The 19,919-nt window shown below is 45.5% G+C and overlaps 1 protein-coding gene and 1 non-coding gene across 2 annotated transcripts in view; both read left to right on the top strand.

The window, feature by feature from the left end:
• The first annotated feature begins 2,019 nt into the window (after nucleotides 1-2,019).
• LOC148144852 (uncharacterized) overlaps nucleotides 2,020-19,919 on the top strand; it is a 152,977-nt gene continuing 135,077 nt past the window's right edge. The window contains exon 1 of the mRNA XM_087975445.1: nucleotides 2,020-2,762. Coding sequence (XP_087831571.1) covers nucleotides 2,020-2,762 — 743 coding nt within the window. The remainder of the gene's footprint in view (nucleotides 2,763-19,919) is intronic.
• trnan-guu (transfer RNA asparagine (anticodon GUU)) lies at nucleotides 15,405-15,478 on the top strand. The gene has a single exon. It is a non-coding gene; the product is annotated as a tRNA-Asn (tRNA).

The raw sequence follows: 19,919 nt of genomic DNA, 5'->3' as shown, positions 1-19,919 counted from the left end.
CACAGAGCCCAGCACAGCAGACCACTCAAACCACCGCCATCTTGGATTTCCAAGAAAATGGTTTTAAGACCAGTACAGAACAGCTACGGGGTCATACAGCACACAAACAGACGCTTCGGTCCAACTAGTCTATGCTGACTATGTTCTCAAACCCAACTAGTCCCATCTGCCAGTGATTGGCCCATATCCCTCTGAATCTTTCCTGTTCATGTACATTTCCAAATGTCTTTTAAACATTGTCACTCTACATGCATCCACTACTTCCTTTGGACACCCATTCCACACACAAACCAGAGAAAGAAATGGAGCTCTTCATGTCTTTTTAAAATATTTCTCCTCTCCCCTTCAAAATTTGCTCCCTAATCTTGAACGCCCCACCCTCGGGAAAGGATACCTGCCTTTCACCTCATCTGTACCCTTCATGATATTATAATCCTCTATATGGTCACCTCTCAATCTTCTCTGCTCCAGTGAAAGAAAACCCAATCTATCCACCTGGCTGTAGGTATATTCATATTCAGTTATGATGTGTTCAATGTTGGTGCAGGCTCAAATGGCCAACTCCTGCTCCCAATTCTCTCACTCTGTGTCCAGGACAGCATTAGGAGATTGGGAAAGGGGAGGGATAGATATCTTGTTTGCTTTTATTTTTAAAATGCACTTGATTCACACAAATAAAATCAACAGGTACAAGTACAGCACATGCAGTGTTTCTCATTGCAGCTTCAAGGTTTTGTGTCCTCTTCTTACGCGTTGGCTCCAGCACATTCAGCTTACTTCCCCAACCCCCCTCCCCATCCGCGCCCTGAGCCGTTGATGCTTCCATTGTTTATAAAATCAAGAGAGGAATGGATAGGGTAAATAGACAAGGGCTTTTCTCTGGGAGTGTAGAACTATAGAGTAATAGATTTAGGGTGAGGTGGCCCGGGGAGGGGGCGAGGAATTTAAAAGGAACCTAAGGGGCAATTCATGCAGAAGATGGCGCGGGCAAGGAAAGAGCTGTCAGAGGAAGTAGTAGATGCTGGTATAATTATGACACATTTAAAAGGCATCTGGATAGGTTTATGAATAGGAAGGGTTTCGAGGGATATGGGCCAAATGCTAGCAAATGAGACCAGATTCAGTGAGGATATCTGGTCAGCATAGACCAGTGGACCAAAGGACCTGTTTCTGTGCTGTATATCGAGATGACTCTGGTTTGCCACGCCAGTCTGTTCAATTTCTCTCTGGTGTCATAGCCTTGATGTCTCATTCTAAAACTCCCCTACCCCCGTGGGGGCACGTTAACCATTTTGTGTCTGATTGGTTGCCAAGAAGCTGCATTGCAGGTTCATCCTGAATTTACACACTATATTTTTGCTTCCAAAAATCAGACCTGCTCTCTCTCAACAGTATCCCAATGTCGTGGAAGATATTAATTTTCAGGTGCAAATATCCAAAATTCAGAGAGATGTCAGTTGTGACTGTTTTGCTCTTCTGTCCCTGTCAGATCCTGAATCAGCACTTTCAGGAGAATTAGAATGGAGTGAGAACAGAGGGGGAGAGAGAGAGAGAGTGGGATGGTGCTTTCAGTTTTGTGGAATAATAAAAGAAAATAATGTTCTGCAGAAAGTAGAATTGCTTATTCTGAATTTCTACCCTGGACTGACAGTGTTGACTTTTGTAATCTCTTTTCAGAGTATTTGATCTGAAGATGAAGTTTCAAAATCAACAGATGAAGGGCTTATGCCTGAACCATTGACTCTCCTGCTCCTCAGATGCTGCCTGACCTGCAGTTTTCGACTCTGATTCTCCAGCATTTGTGAGTCACTCAATCCATCAGGACTGCAACAATTTTCAACTATGATCCAATTGGTTCCTGTTTCAGTACGTTTTCAGCATCAGTGGGACTGGAAGAGAGACCCTACTGTTGCAGCAACGCACTGAGTGTGGAGCCTGAAACAGTTATCTGGCCTGGAAAGAGGAATTCGAGGCAGGGAGGGGACATACACGCGTTTGTGTGCAACTGTAGCTTTGGCCATGGAGAAACCATGGAAGTGTGGCGACTGCGGGAAAGGCTTCCGTGTCCCGCCTGCCCTGGAGACACATCGGCGCAGTCACACCAGGGAGAAGCCATTTTCCTGTCCTGAGTGCAGGAAGGCCTTCAGTGATTCCTCCGCCCTGCTGAGGCACCGGCGGGTGCACACAGGGGAGAGGCCCTTCAGCTGCCCTGAGTGCAGGAAGAGCTTCAGCGATTCCTTCGCCCAGCTGAGGCACTTGCGGGTTCACGCAGGGGAGAGGCCCTTCAGCTGCCTCAAGTGTGGGAAGGCCTTCAGCGATTCCTCCGCCCTGATGAGGCATCAGTGGGTGCACACAGGGGAGAAGCCCTTCCGCTGCCCCGATTGTGGGAAGGTGTTCCCTAGCTCCTCCAACCTCGTGATTCACCGGCGGGTCTACACCGGTGAGAAGCCCTTCCCCTGCCCCAAATGTGGGAAGGCCTTCAGCGATTCCTCTGACCTACTGGCTCACCGGCGGGTCCACACCGGCGAGAGGCCATTCACCTGCTCTGTCTGCGGGAAGTTCTTTACACGCTCTTCCGACCTGCTGAAGCACCAGCGGGTCCACACTGGGGAAAGGCCCTTCAGCTGCTCTGTGTGCGGGAAGGGCTTTACCCAGGCCTCCCACCTGCTGAAGCACCGGTGGGTCCACACTGGGGAGAGGCCGTTCACCTGCCTCGAGTGTGCGAATGGCTTTGCTGTCTCCTCCACTCTACTGACGCACCAGCGGGTCCCCACTGGGGAGAGGCCGTTTGCCTGCCCCAAGTGTGGGCAGAGGTTCACAATGTCCTGCAGCTTGAACAAGCACCAGCGGAGGCACCAATGCTCCTAACAATCAGATTCTGCCGGTAACGCTGCTGAGGATCACCCCCAGGACTGATCCTCCTGCCCTTTCTGACAGTGGGGGTAGTGGGAGAGTTGGTAGGCTTTTTTGTTTTCTACTGGGGGAGTGGGGGGGAAGGGGGTGTGGTGGCTCAGTGGTTAGCACTGCTGCCTCATAGCGCCAGGGACCCAGATTTAATTCCATCCTCAGGGTGACTGTCTGTGTGGCGTTTGCATGTAATTCCCCGCTGTGTCTGCGTGGGTTTCCTCTGCGTGTTGCAGTGTCTTCCCAAAGTGCAAACGTGCGCATGTTTGGGCGAATTGGCCACGCTAAATAGTCCCATAGTGTTCATGAATGTGTAGGTGTGGTGCATTAGTTCGGGGTAAGTGCAGAGTGATAGGGTAGGAAAATGTGTCTGGGTGAGTTACTCTTCAAAGAGTCGCTCTGAACTTGTTGGGCAGAAGGGCCAGTTTCCACACTGTAGTGGCTCTATGTTTCTATGAACCTTGCTTCCAGTGGGCGCTGCTGCTCATTGAGCCCAAGACCCGCACAAACCTACGACCACAAGACCATTGGAGCAGAAGTTAGGATGTTGTGACCCATCGAATCTGCTCCACCATTTATTAGAGACAAAATAAAAAACTGCAGATGCTGGAATCTAAAATAGACAAACAGGAGGCTGTGCACAACAAGGCAGGCAGCACCAGCAGGTGGAGAAGTCAGCATTTCAGGTATTATCCCTCAGGACTGAAGAAGGGTTCTAACCGAAACGTTGACATCTCCATCAGAAATGATTTATCAGGATGTTGTTAGAACTAGAGGGCATAGGTTTAGAGTGAGAGGGGAAGGATTTAAAAGGGACCTAAAGGGAAAACTTTTCATGCAGAGTGTGGTGCGTGTATGGAATAAGCTGCCAGAGGAAGTGGAGGAGACTGGTAGAATTACAGAATTTAAAAGACATTTGGTTGGGGACATGAATAGAAAGGGTTAGAGGGATTTGGGCCAAGTGCTGGCAAATGGGACTAGATTAATTTAGAATATCTGGTCCGCGTGGACGAGTTGGACTGAAGGATCTGTTTCCATGCTGTACCTCTCTATGACTACCGGTCCTGATGTAAGTTTCGAATTGAGTAACTTTGAATAATTCAATCTTGTTGAATTCACCTCCTGGAAGGTTTCAAATGAACCCCTCCAAGCGATATGATTTAACTATGCCGAGTTGGATAAAGTATCCCATCAAGTTCACATGAATGCGCAGTTGAAGAAGTTGAAGTCAGAAGTCACACAATACCAGGTTACAGTCCAACAGGTTTATTTGAAATCCCAAGCTTTGGGAGCATTGCTCCTTCATCAGTGCTGCTCCTTCATCACTTCACCTGATGAAGGAACAGTGCTTCAAAAGCTCATGAGTTCAAATCAATCTGTTGGGATTCTTACCTGGTGTTGTGTGACTTCTGACCTGTCCACCCCCAGCACCTCCACATCAGAGTTGACGAATGAGATCAGATTTTATTCAGCATGATTTAATGAGATATTCATCTGGATGTCCTTATACCTGAAACATCGATTCTCCTGCGCCTCGGGTGCTGCCTGACCTGCGGTGCTTTTCCAGCACCACACTCTCAACTCTGACCTCCAGCATTTGCATTCCTCACTTTTTCCTGGTTCATGTGGAAACTCAACACTGTCAGAGTTACAAAGAGATGCCAGTCACAGAGTACTATAGCACAGAGACAGGCCCTTCAGCCCAAAGTGGTCCATGCTGACCAAAATGTTTGTCAACACTAACCTCATTTCCCTGCACTCGGCCCATATCTTTCTAAAACTTTCCTCTCCATGTATTTGTTGAAACGCCTTTTCAATGTTGTTAATGTACCTGCTTCAACCACTTCCACTGGCAGCTGTTTCCCCAGGCGAACTACACTCTGGAAATATTTTGCCCCACATCTTTTCTTCCATCTTTCTCCTCTCACCATAAAAACGCGTCCTTGCTCTTGAAATCCTTCCCCTAGGGAAGAGACAGCTACCATTAAGCCAACTCTACCCCTCATGGTTTGAAAATATTGCCTCTCAACTTCCTCTGCTCCAGTGGAAAAACATCCCAGCCTATCCAGCCTAAATTCTTATTTGATAATAATGGCAGTGATGATTTTGGCTGTGTGTGTGTCAAGGATCTCTCATTTCTAAGCCAATGCTGTGCCTCTTAAGTTCACCTGATCTTAAAACGAATGGCACCCCATTCATTTAAAATGTCCATGTTTTCTGTGCAAAGTCGGTCCTGGTCGGCAAATATTCCCGTGGACTTATTTTGACCGGGTTCATATGCTCTGTTTTGAGATGTATGAGTAAATCTTCAGAACAAAAGATTAATGCAACATTTATTCATGTCTCATTATTAAAAACACTTTCTCCATTTACAGATGTGATTGAGAAGCTTCTCCCAATGAATCTTTGACTGATAACAGCATTTGTCAGGCTTTTGAAAGTCACTGCAGCTCTGTCATAGCACAGGGGAGGGCTCTTTCAGACACCGCGTCATGCAGAAAATTCTCTCACATTACTCGAGCAAAGTAGACGTCTTTTTAAGACATTGTGAAACTTGAAAGGGTTCAGAAAAGGTTTGGAAGGATGTTGCCAGGGTTGCAAGGTTTGAGCTACAGGGAGAGGCTGAATACGCTGGTACTATTTTCCCTGAAGCTTTAGAGTCAGCCAGAAACATCTGTTGAATCAGAAAACATCTCTTCCTGCAGCAGCTTCAGACAGACTGCTTGCCAAAACCAAAACCAGGGGAAAAGAATGGGACAACTGCCCTTTCATTGTAGAAGTGTTTTAGAAAAATAAAATGTCAAACCCTTTTCCCGGATTGTTGCCTTTGCCAGTATCTGTTAACCATTAGCGAAAACCTTAATCCTAGATGAATGGGAAGCCTTTTACAACCCCTCCTGAAAATAAACCAACAACGTAATCTTCTTAAAGGAGCAACATGATAACAACAAAAAGCACTTGAACTGAAACATTTTTAACAAAAGGCTGTACAGTTAGCAGGACAAGAAAACAGGTTTTCAATTTCACCAATCAATTTAAATCAGCCCCATTGGCTACCAAAAATTTATTAAATTTAAATCCTAAAGTTTTGACAACAGGACCAATCCTATCATAAAGAATTGGCGCTCTCAGTCATCTGTGTATTAGAGAAAGCATCATTTAGAAAAACAGAGAAGGACATTCCTGGCGGAGGAATCGGAGGAGGCATCCCCGACAGAAAATGGGGCAGAATATTCCGGAAGACACATAACCTGGTTGTAATCTGAGAGATTAAATTCTATTTTGTGTTATCTGAGTGGGACATGTATTGATTGGAACAGCATACCAGAAGAATCTTGATTTATTCCAGAATACTCAGTAGTTAGGAAGGATTTATTCAGTTTGTTAGTAGTTTTGTTCATTTGTTCACCGTGAGAGTTGGTTAAATAAATTGCTGATTGTCGGTTGTAAAGTGTCAGGGATTTACTTTTAACACTACAGCAGGTTACACCACTTATCACACTGACTTTACAGATTAAAGGGCAACGTGCCACTCTTTGGACGTTTGAGTTTGAATTCTTGGTGAGGGGGAGGTGGGGGGGGGGGAGGTTCAGCATTCGCTTTGTAACAGTATTGATGACATTCTCTTGAATGCAATGCAGTCAATATTAATCCAAGCCTCTTGGTGTGGTTGTGGGTGAATCACCTTAATTTGGCTCCTGACTCAGAAACCGCACAGACAATCAACTGCTGAAACAATGATTTGCACTTTATTGCAAATCGCAACCACAAATAAAACCTCTCAAGTTCATTCAGCTTCACTCCCCAAACTTGGCTATCACCCAGTTGATGGCTGAATTTAACTGGTTTTCCACCGACGGTGCCCATCTCTGGAAGTTCCAGGGGTTTGATGCAGTATTATTCTTCTACGTACTGCTGCGGCTGCATCATTCTGGAGTTGAATTTTGGTGGCGTTTCCTCAATTTCCAATCTGTGGTGTGACTTTTGTTTTTAAGACTCTAACAGCACCTCACATTGCTGGAGACCTCAGGTCTACAGCTTACCTTCTTGTCCTTGAGGGATGGCTGTCTGTTTGAAACAGCCTGCCCTGCAATTAATCCCTCTATGTCAGGGCTTTCCTTCTACAGGCAGAATTAATTGTCCTTTTGTCACACCATTATTAAACATTATCTTGCCTGTCCCAAGAAACAACTTATTGTGTTGCCTCCTTCTTCCCATGGAAGTTAACTAGCAGAAATTAAGCCATTTATCGTATTGAATCTGCTCTGCCATTCAGTCATGGCTGATATTTTTCTTAACCCCATTCTCCCTGTAACCTTTGAGCCCCTTGATACTCAAGAATGAGTGAATGGTGGAGCAGACTCAATGGGCTGAATGGCCTAATTTCACTTGCTGTGGTGTCACAGTTTCTCGTCGGCCCTTTCGTTTCTTGGTCCAGAAAGAGTTATTGTTGACTCGTGAAGTTTGGGAAGCTCTGGAGTTTACAGGTGCACACCACTCTCCTCTCTGCCTCCTCCCAGAATAACGATTCCTCCTGAGATACTGGCAGTTCTTGAGATCCCTGGATATCCCGGAATACAAATCAGTGTGTCTGGAAGTCTCTGCTGCTACCCTGGAACAGAAGGATTATGGGGAGAAAATTCAGAAATCCAAAGAGCAAAGAGACTTGGGACTTCTAGCCCAGGATTTTCTCAAGGTAAACTTACAGGCTGAGTCAGTAGTGAGGAAGGCAAATGCAACAATGGCATTTATTTTGACAGGACTTGAATATAAAAGCAGGGATGTACTTCTGAGGATCTTTCAGGTTCCAGTCAGGCCACAATTGGAGTCCTGTACACAGTTTTGGTCTCCATATCTCAGGAAGGATGTACTGGCCCTGGAACATGTTCAGAGGAGGTTGATGAGAAAGGTCCCAGGATTGAAAAGCTTAACATATGAAGAACATTTGAGGACTCTGGGTCTATACTCAATGGAGTTTAGAAGATGACAAGGGAACTAATTGAAACCTACAGCATACTGAACAGCTTAGACAGAGTGGATGTTGGGAAAATGTTTCCATAGGTAGGAGAAACGAGGACCCGAGGGCTCAGCCTTCAAGTAAAGGGAAGACCTATTGGAACGGAGATAAGGAAAACTTCTTCAGACAGACAGTGGTGTATCTATGGAATTCACTGCCCCAGAAGGCTGTGAAGGCCAGATCGTTGAATACATTTAAGCTGGGGATAACTAGTTTCTTGAGTATCAAGAGGATCAAAGGTTATGGGGAGAATGGGGTTGAGAAACTTATCAGCCATGATTGAATGGTGGAGCAGACTCAATGGGCTGAATGGCATAATTTCTGCTCCTATAATCTTATCATATGCTGATGTGTGGAGGGGTGAGAATGGGGGAAAAGAGATAAAGAGGGGAACACAATTAAAGTGAAACTGGGTACAGATACATAGGAAATACAATAATTGAACGATAAATTTCAGACCACATAGAAGCACTCGCATACAGAGGGATCTGGCCATATAGATCTCCAAAATTGGCAATACAGGCGGGTAACGTGATCAAGAAGGCACACAGCACGTTTGCCTTGAGTCTAAGAGTTGACGAGTTATGTTACAGCTATTTATTCCGGCCACATTCAGAATATTGCGTGCAGTTCTGGTCCCTACACTCCCAGAAGGACATGGATGCTCTGCGAGAGGGTATAGAGAAGGTTCACTAGGACACTGCCTGGTCTGGAGGTCTCATTATGAGAAGAGAATGGGATAAACCTGGATTATTTTCACTGTGAAGATGGGGCAGAGAGATAACCTCAACAAAATGATGAGACACACAGATTGACTGGACGGGGGTGGCATGGTGGCTCAATCATTAGCACTGATGCCTCACAGCACCAGGGAAACTGGTTCGATTTCAGTCCCAGGTCACTGTCTGTGTGGAGTTTGCACATTCTCCCTGTGTCGATATGGGTTTCCTCCGGATTCCTCTCACAATCCAAATGTGTGGATTCGGGTGGAGTGGCTATGCTAAATTACCCCAATGCCCAGGGATTGGCAGGTTAAGTTGGATTGTCCGTGCTTAAATTGCCCCACAGTGTTCAGGAATGTGAATGTTAGGTACATTAGTCAGGGGTAAATGTCGAGTAATAGGGGTAGGGAAATGGGTCTGTGTGGATTATTCTTTGGATGTTTGGGGTTGGGCCAGATAGTCTGTTAGATAGTCAGAGGCTTCCCCCACCCCACCCCCAGGGTGGAAAAGTCAACTACAAGAGGGCACAAGTTCAAGGCGAGAGGGGGACAGTCAGGGGGAGAATTGAAAGGGAAGATTTTTCACACAGTTGGATGGTGGATGCCTGGAATGCACTGCCAGTGGACGAAGTGGAAAGAGGCACCTTAGCAACACTTAAGGTGTATCTGGACAGACACATGAAGGGGAGGTGAATACAGGGACAGAAACCATGCATCGGCAATAAATAGCAGGTCGAAGTTAGGATTAAGAATTGGCACAGGCTTGGGCGGGGAGGGGGTAGGGGGTAAAGTCAACTTTCCAAAAGCAGGGGATACCTGTATGGTGATGAAGGTGTGGGTGGAGGCTCAGGTGGAGCATAAACACTGACAGAGCCCAATTGGATTGACTGTGGTGGAGACTCAATGGGACAGAGACAAATGTATCTATTTCAGATCTCCCTGCACTTCAGCCGCTTCTGTGGACTGTTTCCGTAGGGAAGGTGCAATCCCAGGCTCAGAGAGCATCAGCCCCCACTGGAAGTAAAGTGGGTGAGAGAGCGGCCATTCAGCATAAAGGAACCCCTTGCCCCTCCCACTTCACCCACTAAACAGGGTTCAAGATGAGACTCTCAGCAGCGGTAACAGCAGAGTCCAACCCGAATCCCTGCGCCATCTAACTTATGAAGTTGCTGGTGTCTCCACAAGTTGCACGACTGGGTGAAGCCCTTTCCATACACTGGACAGGTGAACGGCCGCTCCTTGGTGTGGATGCGCTGGTGTTTACGCAGGGTGGAGGAATCACAGAAGTCATTGCTCCACACGGGACAGGTGAACGGCCTCTCCTCAGTGTGGTAGCGGAAGCTGAGCAGCAGGTGATACGACTGGGTGTAGCCCTTCCCGGACACAGAGCAGGAAAACGGTTTCTCCCCGGTGTGCATCCGCTGGTGCGGCAGTAGGTGGTGTGACTAAGTGTAGCCCTGCCCACACACGGGGCAGATGAACGGGTTCTTGCTGATGTGGACCCACTGGTGGGCCAGGAGGTGGTGTAACTGAGTGAAGCCTTTCCTGCACTGAGTGCTGGCGAACAGCCGCTGCCCGGTGTGCAAATGCCGATGAATCTCCAGTGTAGATGGCGAAGGGAAACCATTCCCACACTCCCCACATTTCCACGGTTTCTCCATGGTGCAGGTGCCCTCGTCTGTCTCAGACCATAACAATCAGTTGAAAACTCACTCACGCTTACAGCATGTGTGTGGTGTTACTGGTGAAACCTCTGATAATTGGAACACTCATTCAGTCTGTAAAGCTTGTTACAGTCCCTACTCTGGTGTGAGGGTATGCGAGACTCTGAGTTTCCAGTCACACTTACGTTTAAAACCTAACTAAGCAGACAGGCCTTTTCCCCTTTGTTTTCACGGCCATCAATATCCACGTCCTCGTGAATCAAGTGACTGTCAGACTTTGATGTGATGTTTGGTCTGAGATTTCTGCCGCCAAATTCTTCTCTTGTAATATTCCAGTGAAGTGATTGCAAGGGTCATCACAGTCAGTCCATGATAGAAAATCTGAACGTAATTCTAGCTACTGTGGAACATTCTTTCCTCTCAATCCCAAAGATCTTTGTGTCGATCTATATGTAACTGTAAACCGACAGGGTTATGGGGCAGACTGCATACCTCCACGAAGAGTTCACATGGACTCAAGTTGCTGAACGGATATCTTTAGTGCAGTATTGACACTCTTACTGAAGATCTACAATATGCTGCAGTACGATATTACAAGCCCAGGAACAACTGCAAATCAGACAAGGTCTTTTCAGAAGTTGGACCCTGAACTTCTGAATCTGCTGCTGCTCTTCCTCTCTCTCTCTCTCTGAATGAAGATTGATCTTCACCCAGACTGCAACTTCCTTCCTCTGTCACAATATTTGTGAACAAATCCATTTTTTTGAAGGATGGCCTGTTTCCTGATCATCACAATTAAAAGGGTGTCTCCCCCTGATATGCAAAGTGACAGTCAGTCAGGGGAGGGCAGGGTCACGTCTTGTGTTGTGTGGAATCTGTGACAGCTGCAACAATTCATCCCAACTCCTGTACTCAGTGCTCCGACTGATGAAAACAAGCATGCCGAAAGTCTTCTTCACTGCCCTGTCTACCCATGACTCCACTTTCTAGGAGCTATGAACCTGCACCCTTACATCTCTTGGTTTGAAATACTGCATATGAAACAGATTTGGTGTTTGTTGGTATGTGTTATTATTTGGTGCTTATCTCGGCTCTAATTCGGTATTTTATACTGAATGCCATGACTGATGAAGGCCAGTGTGCCAAACGTTTCTACCTGTGACTCCACTTTCAGAGAACTGTGAACATGTACTCCAAGATCCCTCTGTTCCACTACACTCCTTAACGTCCTGCCATTCACCATGAAATTCCTACCTTGATTTGACGATACAAAATGTAAGACCTCACACTTATCTATATTAAACTCCATTTGCCATTAACCTTAAACCTATGCCCTCTAATTTTGGACTCCCCGAACCCCAAGGGAGAAGACCTTGCCTATTTACCCTACCCATGTCCCTCATGATTTTATAAATGTCTTTTATGTCACCCCTCAACCTCCAAAGCTCCAGAGAAAATAGCTCTAGTCTATTCAGCCTCTTCCTGTAGCTCAAACCCTCCAACCCTGGCAGCATCCTTGTAAATGTTTTCTGACCCTTTCAAGTTTCACAACACCCTTCCTGCAGCAGAAAGCACAGAATTGCATGCAGTATTGCAACAATGATGGCACCAATGTCCTCTCTGAAGAGGGTTTTAAAACAATATTTATGACTACAAGCAAATCAGGTTAGTTGGGCATGACTTTCCCATAGCAGTTGGTTTTGGTTGTCCTTCATTAACCTATGCTTTATAATATATAAGAAAATATTTTGAGGGATGGGATTGTTGCTAGCACGTCCAACATTTGCTCCCCATCCCTCATGGCCTTTGGACTGAGCAATTGGCTTCATGCTAGAAGGCAGTTGAGAGTCAACCACATTGTAGTAGGTCTGGAGTCACGTGTGTAGGGTTGTGAGTGGTAGATTTCCCTCCCTAAAAGAACACTTTCACAACACTCTATAATGATTGGACAAAAATAACAGTTCTGGTAGCATCTATGAGGAGACGACAGTGTTACTGTTTTGAGTCCGGTGGCCCTTCAAAATTAGGCTGGATTCAAAACATTAACTGTTTTCTTTCCACAGATGCTGCCAGACCTGCTGCATTTCCCCAGCAATTGTGCCTTTTGTTGCTGATCTCCAACATCTGCAATTCATTGTCTTAGCCAATAATGGTTTCCTGGTTGCCAGTACAGAGACAAACTCTCACTTCCAGATCTTTTTATTCGTTGAAAATAAAGTCCACTAGCATCCATGATGGGATTTTAATTTTTGTTCTCAGAAGACCGAGATCTCTGGGCTACTTAACCAGTATCACGAGATCACAATCTTCCCTTCATTGACAGTGACATTGACAATCTTGTCCTGAATATTTTTCTTTATTCATTCATGGAACGTGACACTTGGTCTCCCAAAAAATAACCAAGTGCCAATTCAGAGGGCAGTTAAGAGTCAACCACATGACTTTCGATTAAGGGTGACACATTCACCAAACTGGGACAGGACTGAAGATTTCCTTCCTTAAAAAAAAGGTTATTAGTGAACAAGATAGGTACTTATGACAATTGATAAGATCACCAAAGCAGCGATAAGTTTATATTCCAGATACATAAATTGATTTCAAATTGCATCGGGGCCATAGCAGCATCAATTTGAAACTCCAGATGTTAAATCCAGGAACAATTCCCAAATGCCACCAACTCCCTACAATCTCTAGGCTTCCCAACACTGACTGGTCTGTAATTGCCAGTTGCATGCTTTTCCTCCTTACTATTTACTATTCAATTCAGCCCATTGAGTTGACTCTGCCATTTATTCAGATCACGATAATTCTGGGAAACATTTACTCCATTTTGCTGCCATTTCCCCATGATCCTCAATTCCCTTACTGGTTAAAAAAAATCTATCTCAGCCTTGAATGCACGTAACAACCCAGGCCCAGACTCACCCACTTTTCCACGTCTAGCCTGTCAAGTCGCCTCAGAATCTTGTACGTGACAATAAGGTTACCTCTAATTCTTCGAACTTCTAATAAGCACAGGCCCAACCTATTCAGTTCTCCTCATAAGACATTCTTTCCATCCCTGGTATCATCATGGTCAACCTTCTCTGGACTGCCTCCAATGCCAATATATCTTTCCTCAGGTAAAAGGCCCTAAACTGTTCACAGTATTCAGTTGTGGCCTGACTAATGCCTTACATAGATTCACTATAACCTCCCTACATTTCTACTCTATTGAAAAGGCCAACCTCCAATTAGCCTCCCTATTACTCACTGAAAGTGGATGAAGAGATTCGTGGTTGTGATTCCAAATCCCTCTATCTAATGTCATCCTCACCACCTGCTTTCACATCAACTGTGTCTTCTGCAAATTTAGCAATAGTACCTTCACTTTACTTATCCAAGTAATTCGTATATATATTGTAAATAATGTTGGCCCCAGTGCTGATTCCTGTGGTACACCACTAGTTACAAGTTGTCATCCTGAACATGTCCCTAACCACAACTGTGGTAGTTAGCCAATCCTCTATCCATGCTAACATACAGCCTCCCAACACTGTGGGCTCTTTGCTTACTATTTCATGAGATGTGAATATCATTGGCTGTGCCAACAACTCTTCCCAAACTGACTTTGAAAAGGTGGTGCCGAACTGCCTCTTAAATTGCTTCACAAATATGATGTGGTCTGCAACAATGTTCAGGAGTGATTTCCAGCATTTTGGTCAATAACAAAGAAACAATGCGATATATCTTGCAGTCGGAATCCTGTGTTCACACTTGTCTGTTCTTGGTGGTTGAGGTCATGACTTGGAAGGTGCTTTTGAAGAACCACCACTCATGCAATCAAGCCAGACTAATAGATTGTGGCCCGAGACTCTGCCATTTTGACTTCCCTCATCAATCTACATTCTTTCCAGCGAAGTTTCAGTCTCAACCCGCCACGCAATGCCATCTGTTACGGCTTAAAAGATAAGAATACACATGATTACCGACCGTATTTTGGGTTGTATAAATATTTGCCTGCCAGAATTATTTTCCAAAAGACTTTAATTAAACTGGGTGACTGCATGAAATGGTTTGTTGGTCAGACTATAATCATCATCATCCAAGGAGACAATGCCAGTAATACCATTGAACTCTTTTTGTTTAAAAAGCACAAGTTCTTGATTTATCTTTACAACTTACTAGCATTCACACCTGCATATTCAATGTCAAACTCAGACAACATAAATGAAATTACACCATTAATTTTGTTTTACAACAATCCAACAGATTAATTAATGATACACAGTGAATACCAAGGCTGATTAATGTGAAATGAAATTTGACTGAAAATGTAAAATCGAGATGAGAGATAACAAATGGGGGAAGGGCAGAAGGCAGGAAATGCAGCATCATAGAAGCTGCTCCTCCAGGGAGTGTATTTTATAAACTACAACTGCAAAATATAAACAAACACTCTGACATGATCCTCTGGTTTTCATGTAAACCATACTCCCTTCCAGTAGGTACCATTTAAATAAGTTAATAGATACAAGCCATGAGCAAATCCAGCCTCCAGCCGGGCCCGCCGCTTCTTGGAGCTCAGAGAGGGGTTCCCACTCATTCATTCAACAGGAGGCGGCTCAATTTATTGTAATGGGCACGGAGGGTACAGTGGTCGTGTATCATGTTGAGGAGGAAGCTGTTTCCTCTCATTCAACAGAAGTGGACCTATTTACTAGAGTTTTTTTGTGGTGCAGCTGTAGTCTCCCATAGAGCCCTGAGGCTCAGGTTCAAATCCCACTGCTCCAGTGTGTGTAATAACATTACTGCCCAAGCCACGTGCCAATTGGCAGAGGGATAAGAAAATTAGGGAAGTAAACACGTCAACCTGTTCAATGCTATCTCCAATCATTTCACTTCCTGTCCAATTCGTACTACAGGGAGCCCAGCCTCGTTTCACGGAGGTTCTTTTTGAGAAGTTTAATCGGGTATTTTTGCACAAGTCAAGTTAAGAAAGCCGGGATCTCTCGCAAGACTGCGCGGGAGACAACAATTGTAATTCGAGGCGGGGTGTCTGAATTATGAATTCACTAATAGCCTCATCTAAGCGATGGTGCAGTTCTCGCCAGCCTCTGTCTCTGTGGCGCAATTGGTCAGCGCGTTCGGCTGTTAACCGAAAGGTTGGTGGTTCGAGCCCACCCAGGGGTGGTGTGTTCGCTGTTCTTCACTGGCTTCGAAGCTGAGCGCTTTTAATGGGGTCAGGAAAATGTTCCCCAAACGGAAATCCTCTCCACAAAGGGGTTTCTGAATTGAATTAATGTCTAACGGAAGGGACTGCGGATGCTGAGAAGCCGAGACAAAAAGAGAAACTCGGCAGGTTTGACAGTACCTGTCGGAGAAAACAGAATTTTGAAATGTTGTCTCTGATTCTCTTCCCACAGATGTTGCCTGACCTGCTGAGTTCCTCCTGCAATTTCTCGTGTTGTTTTTAACGGAAAGTTCATTTCACCTTTTGGGATGAAACACCTAGACTCGCCATGTGCAGATATTTATTCCTTTCGAATCACTGTGAAGTGATTGGATTCAAACAAACTCTTTCTCAGCTCCACAGGCAGACAGACCTGGGAAGTGAAGTTGTCAGTGTGGTTCTGTATTCGTGGGCCGAGTGGTTCATGCGATGGACTTGAAATCCATTGCGGTTTCCCCACGCAGGTGTGAGCCCTGCCGAGTACAAAATGAGAAATGTCGTCGAAAAGAAAGGGAGCTTGCTCCCCGGCTTCTTCTTTAAGATTCAAATCAGTGGAGGGGGAAAAGTATTTCACTCACATTGGGACTGGTGGGTATCTGCAACCCACTGCCTGTTCGGGTGGAACAAGCAGATACCCGCAGAGCTTCTTTTGAGGCGATGAGCCAAGTGTTTGGAAATGAGATTAGAACAGTGAGGGGCTTGAAATCGTGATCGAAATGAAGCAGGCACCTGAGGACAAGGGTATTTCCTTTGCCAGTGAAAGATACTGCTTCACAAAGTTGGGCCTGTGGAAGGGAATCAGTGACGGTGATTATCTTTGGTTGTTCACCTTGTGAAGGTTCCCATTGCTGCGCATGTCCGTGTTAACGTCAGAACTCTGCAGCATGGTGGCGTCAGGTACGCACAGGGCCGGGGCGCAATGGATGACGCATCTGACTCCACCGACCTGTTTGAAGTGCAGCTCACAGTTTCTTCACACACCCCAATTAATCTTTCTCATTGTCCTGAAGCCGGCATACGGTTTGAATTCCCGATCTGCGGGAATGAGAATCTTTTCACTGTCTCGCGTCAGTAAATGTCCCTGAGAACATCGGAGTCACGTCACAGCGCTGTCAGATGAGGGGAAGCTGAAATAGCCCCACACGCTGCTCACGGACACACTTTCCTTTCCCCAACTCACCGCCTCAACCACTGCGGCTCCTGGGAGTGGAAAGGAAACAATCACCAAAACCCAGTCTTAGCTTTGTGAATCTTCAGAAAATAAGCAAAGGTTCATCCCTTCGGATTTTCTATCCTGGGATGACAGGGATGGGTTTTGTCACTCTTTTGTAGGACATTGCAAGTGGATGTTTTGCAGAAAAGCACCACAATGCCATCTGATTAATCAGGACCTGGATGTTTTCGGTCTTTGAATGTAAGTGTTGTGCTCCAGAACTTTGTTGTTCACAGTTTATAATACTTATCTTCCCAGTCCCCTGTATCACTTATCGAAATTTGCATCTTGTAATCCTTTCACTGTCTGCTAATGAGGATAGCGTTTCCGTGTTTTACCTAAATTATCTTGACCTTGCATATCTCAAGCCACAAGCTAATTTCACGAGAATACTTTTCCAGTTCAAAAGCCAACTGTTAATGATGGCTCTGTTTCTTGTCACGTATCCAATTTCAGATCGATGTTGTTAATGTCCCTTTTATTCCTTCAGATCCAGGTTTCGCTCACAGGGCTAGAACAGAACTGTCACCAAATACATTTACCAATCTACGTTCATCCTATCGATTGTATTAGCATCATCAACACTTCTCATCAAAATAACTCGAGAGACTTTCACCACAATTTTCTGTGAACAGTTCCACATTAGCTTTGCTGAATGAACCCCAAATTTCTTGAAGTGGCTCCTTATTTTCGGCCCTGATTATTAATCTCTCTATGCATGGGAATGGATCCTTCCCACCCGTTCTATCACTCATCAATGTGTGTAGTTCAGTTCGATCTCCCATCAGCCTCCTCTGTCCTGATCAAATCCAGGGGAACAGGATACGTTGGGACTATGGCGCGGACAGGAAAAGCCCAATACTCACCTTTCCTGTTTGAACCATTCCATGAGAAATTTTAGACCACAACTTTGGGCGTGTAGTTGTCGCCGAACACTTAAGGTGCTGGCGTAGAGATCCTTTGGGGCTCCCCCGCTCAGGGTGGTAACCTGCTGACTATGCTTTCTTCACTGGCGATTTTAAATGACTTCCTGTTGGCTGCATTATCGCTCAAACTTCACAAAACCCGTCTCGATAAAATCCAGTTTTCTCATGTCTGGGAATTGATTGCCATGCAGGAAAATCGGGTTGTGAACAAACAACGTACCAGCCTCACAACGTCAGCTCTGTTTACCTTTCCACAGATGCTGCTCGACCTGTTGGCTTTCTGCAATATTCTCTATGTTTATTAGGCACAAGTGCTGCTTTTCATTCAAGAACTTCAATCCCTATCCTCTGGTAACTGACTCTGGTCAGTGGCAATTGATTCTTCTGATCATTAATCTGCCCATTCCCACCGCTTCTTCTCCCATCATGATCAACAGCTCCAGGAAATCTCCAGTTAACCTTCTTTGCTCCAAAGCGAACATTCCCAACCTTGGGAATGTCTCTCCAAAATGGAAGTTCCTCATCCCTGGAAATGAATCATGGCGTACAATTGGGAAGATGTTTTGGCAAAATATTGTCAGTTACGAAATGGAAAAATGTTCATGAAGCAAAACAGAAATCCCAGTCTCCAGCTTTGTGAACCTTGAGAAACTCTTTGGGAAGCGGATTTCGAGGAGAATGAAAGATGAACTGTCCGACTGAGTAGAGACAGTCCAGACACCGTCCCCTTGTTGAAGATTGCGGGAGATTGACTCTGATGTTCTCGGGACATGAACTGATCTGAGACATTGAAAGAATTGTCGTTCCTGCACATCAGGAATTCAAACCCCTTCTCGCCTCCGAGCCAATGAGAGAACTCGGGAACAGGCAAAACACGGAAAGGCTCGAAGGGTGACGGCCCGGAGTAAGAAAGCTAGTTCCTCCTGACATGGATGTGTCTCCAGCCTGTCCCCGGTGTCTCCACAATGAATGTCCCAGGCTTTATTATGGAAAAGTAAAACTGATAGACGACAACTGGAAATCGAGGCCGGGAGGCTGAATTATGAATTCACTAATAGCCTCCCCTAAGCGATGGCGCAGCCCACGTCATCGCCTGTCTCTGTGGCGCAATTGGTCAGCGCGTTCGGCTGTTAATCGAAAAGTTGGTGGATCGAGCCCACCCAGAGGCGATGAGCTTCTGGTTGCCTGTCACTTTAACACGCCACCCTGTTCCCTGGCCCACATCTCTGTCTCAGACATGCAGCAGTGTTCCAACAAAGCTCCGCTCCAGTTGGAAGACCAGCGCCTCATTTTCCGTTTGGAATCCTCCAGTCTTCAAGATCGAGTTCAATATTATTTGGACCCGAACACCCCCATGCCCTTGATCTCTACCACACCCACACGAGGCCGTGTTATCACATCGTCTGCTGTTACACACGACTTATTGTTAGCCAGGAATAGTCTCCATGAACAGTTCGTCACCCTCCGACACAGATCGTTATTCTCTCCTTTGTCCCTCCAATGTTCTCCCTCTGAACTCGTGGCAAAGAGAGCAATGTGGATTAATATCCCTGAGCCAGCTCTTTGTCCCATCTCCAGGAACCAGGTTCTCTCCACTGGCGGATAATTAAACCACTTTGTTGTTGCGTTGACGTGAGGAGATTATATAAATATAAACTTTTCTAAATCCCCACCTTCCGTTGATTGAACTGTGAGTTCACTCTGAATCACAACACGTGTCACAGCGCAATTTGAGGCCCACATTAGCTCTGCTGGTTCTACACAGCAAGTAAATGAGAGTCTCTATTCGTATCATTCTCTTGCCTTCGCCCTGTAAATCTCCACATTGTTACTTTGGACATGACCACCGAATTCCCTTTTTTGTTCTTGAATCTGCCTCCTTGTCACGGTCAGACAGGGACAAGAAAGTGTTCTTCCTAATGTCACTTTTACTTTTTTTTCCAAATGCCTTGAAATCTCTGCCAATTTTTGGGAAATTGAAAGGATTCTCATTCCTGCACATGAGGCTGAATTGATTTAATTTCTAACGTAAAGGACTGCGGATGCTGAGAATCAGAGACACAAAGAGGAGCTGCTGGAGAAACTCAGCCGGTTTGGCAGTACCTGTGGGAGAAAACAGAGTTCTGAAATATTGTCTCTGATTCTCTTTCCACCGATGGTGCCTGACCTGCTGAGTTGCTCCTGCAATTTCTGTTTTTGCTTTGAACTGAAAGTTTATTTCATCTTTCGTGATGAAACAACCAGACTCGCCATGTGCAGATA

The sequence above is a fragment of the Chiloscyllium plagiosum genome, unplaced genomic scaffold, assembly GCF_037043375.1.
Source record: "Chiloscyllium plagiosum isolate Xiang-an unplaced genomic scaffold, Cpla_swu_hap1 HiC_scaffold_27, whole genome shotgun sequence".
Lineage (NCBI taxonomy): Eukaryota > Metazoa > Chordata > Chondrichthyes > Orectolobiformes > Hemiscylliidae > Chiloscyllium > Chiloscyllium plagiosum.
Note: the sequence above shows the minus strand (reverse complement) of the source record. Positions and strands in the feature narration are given on the sequence as shown.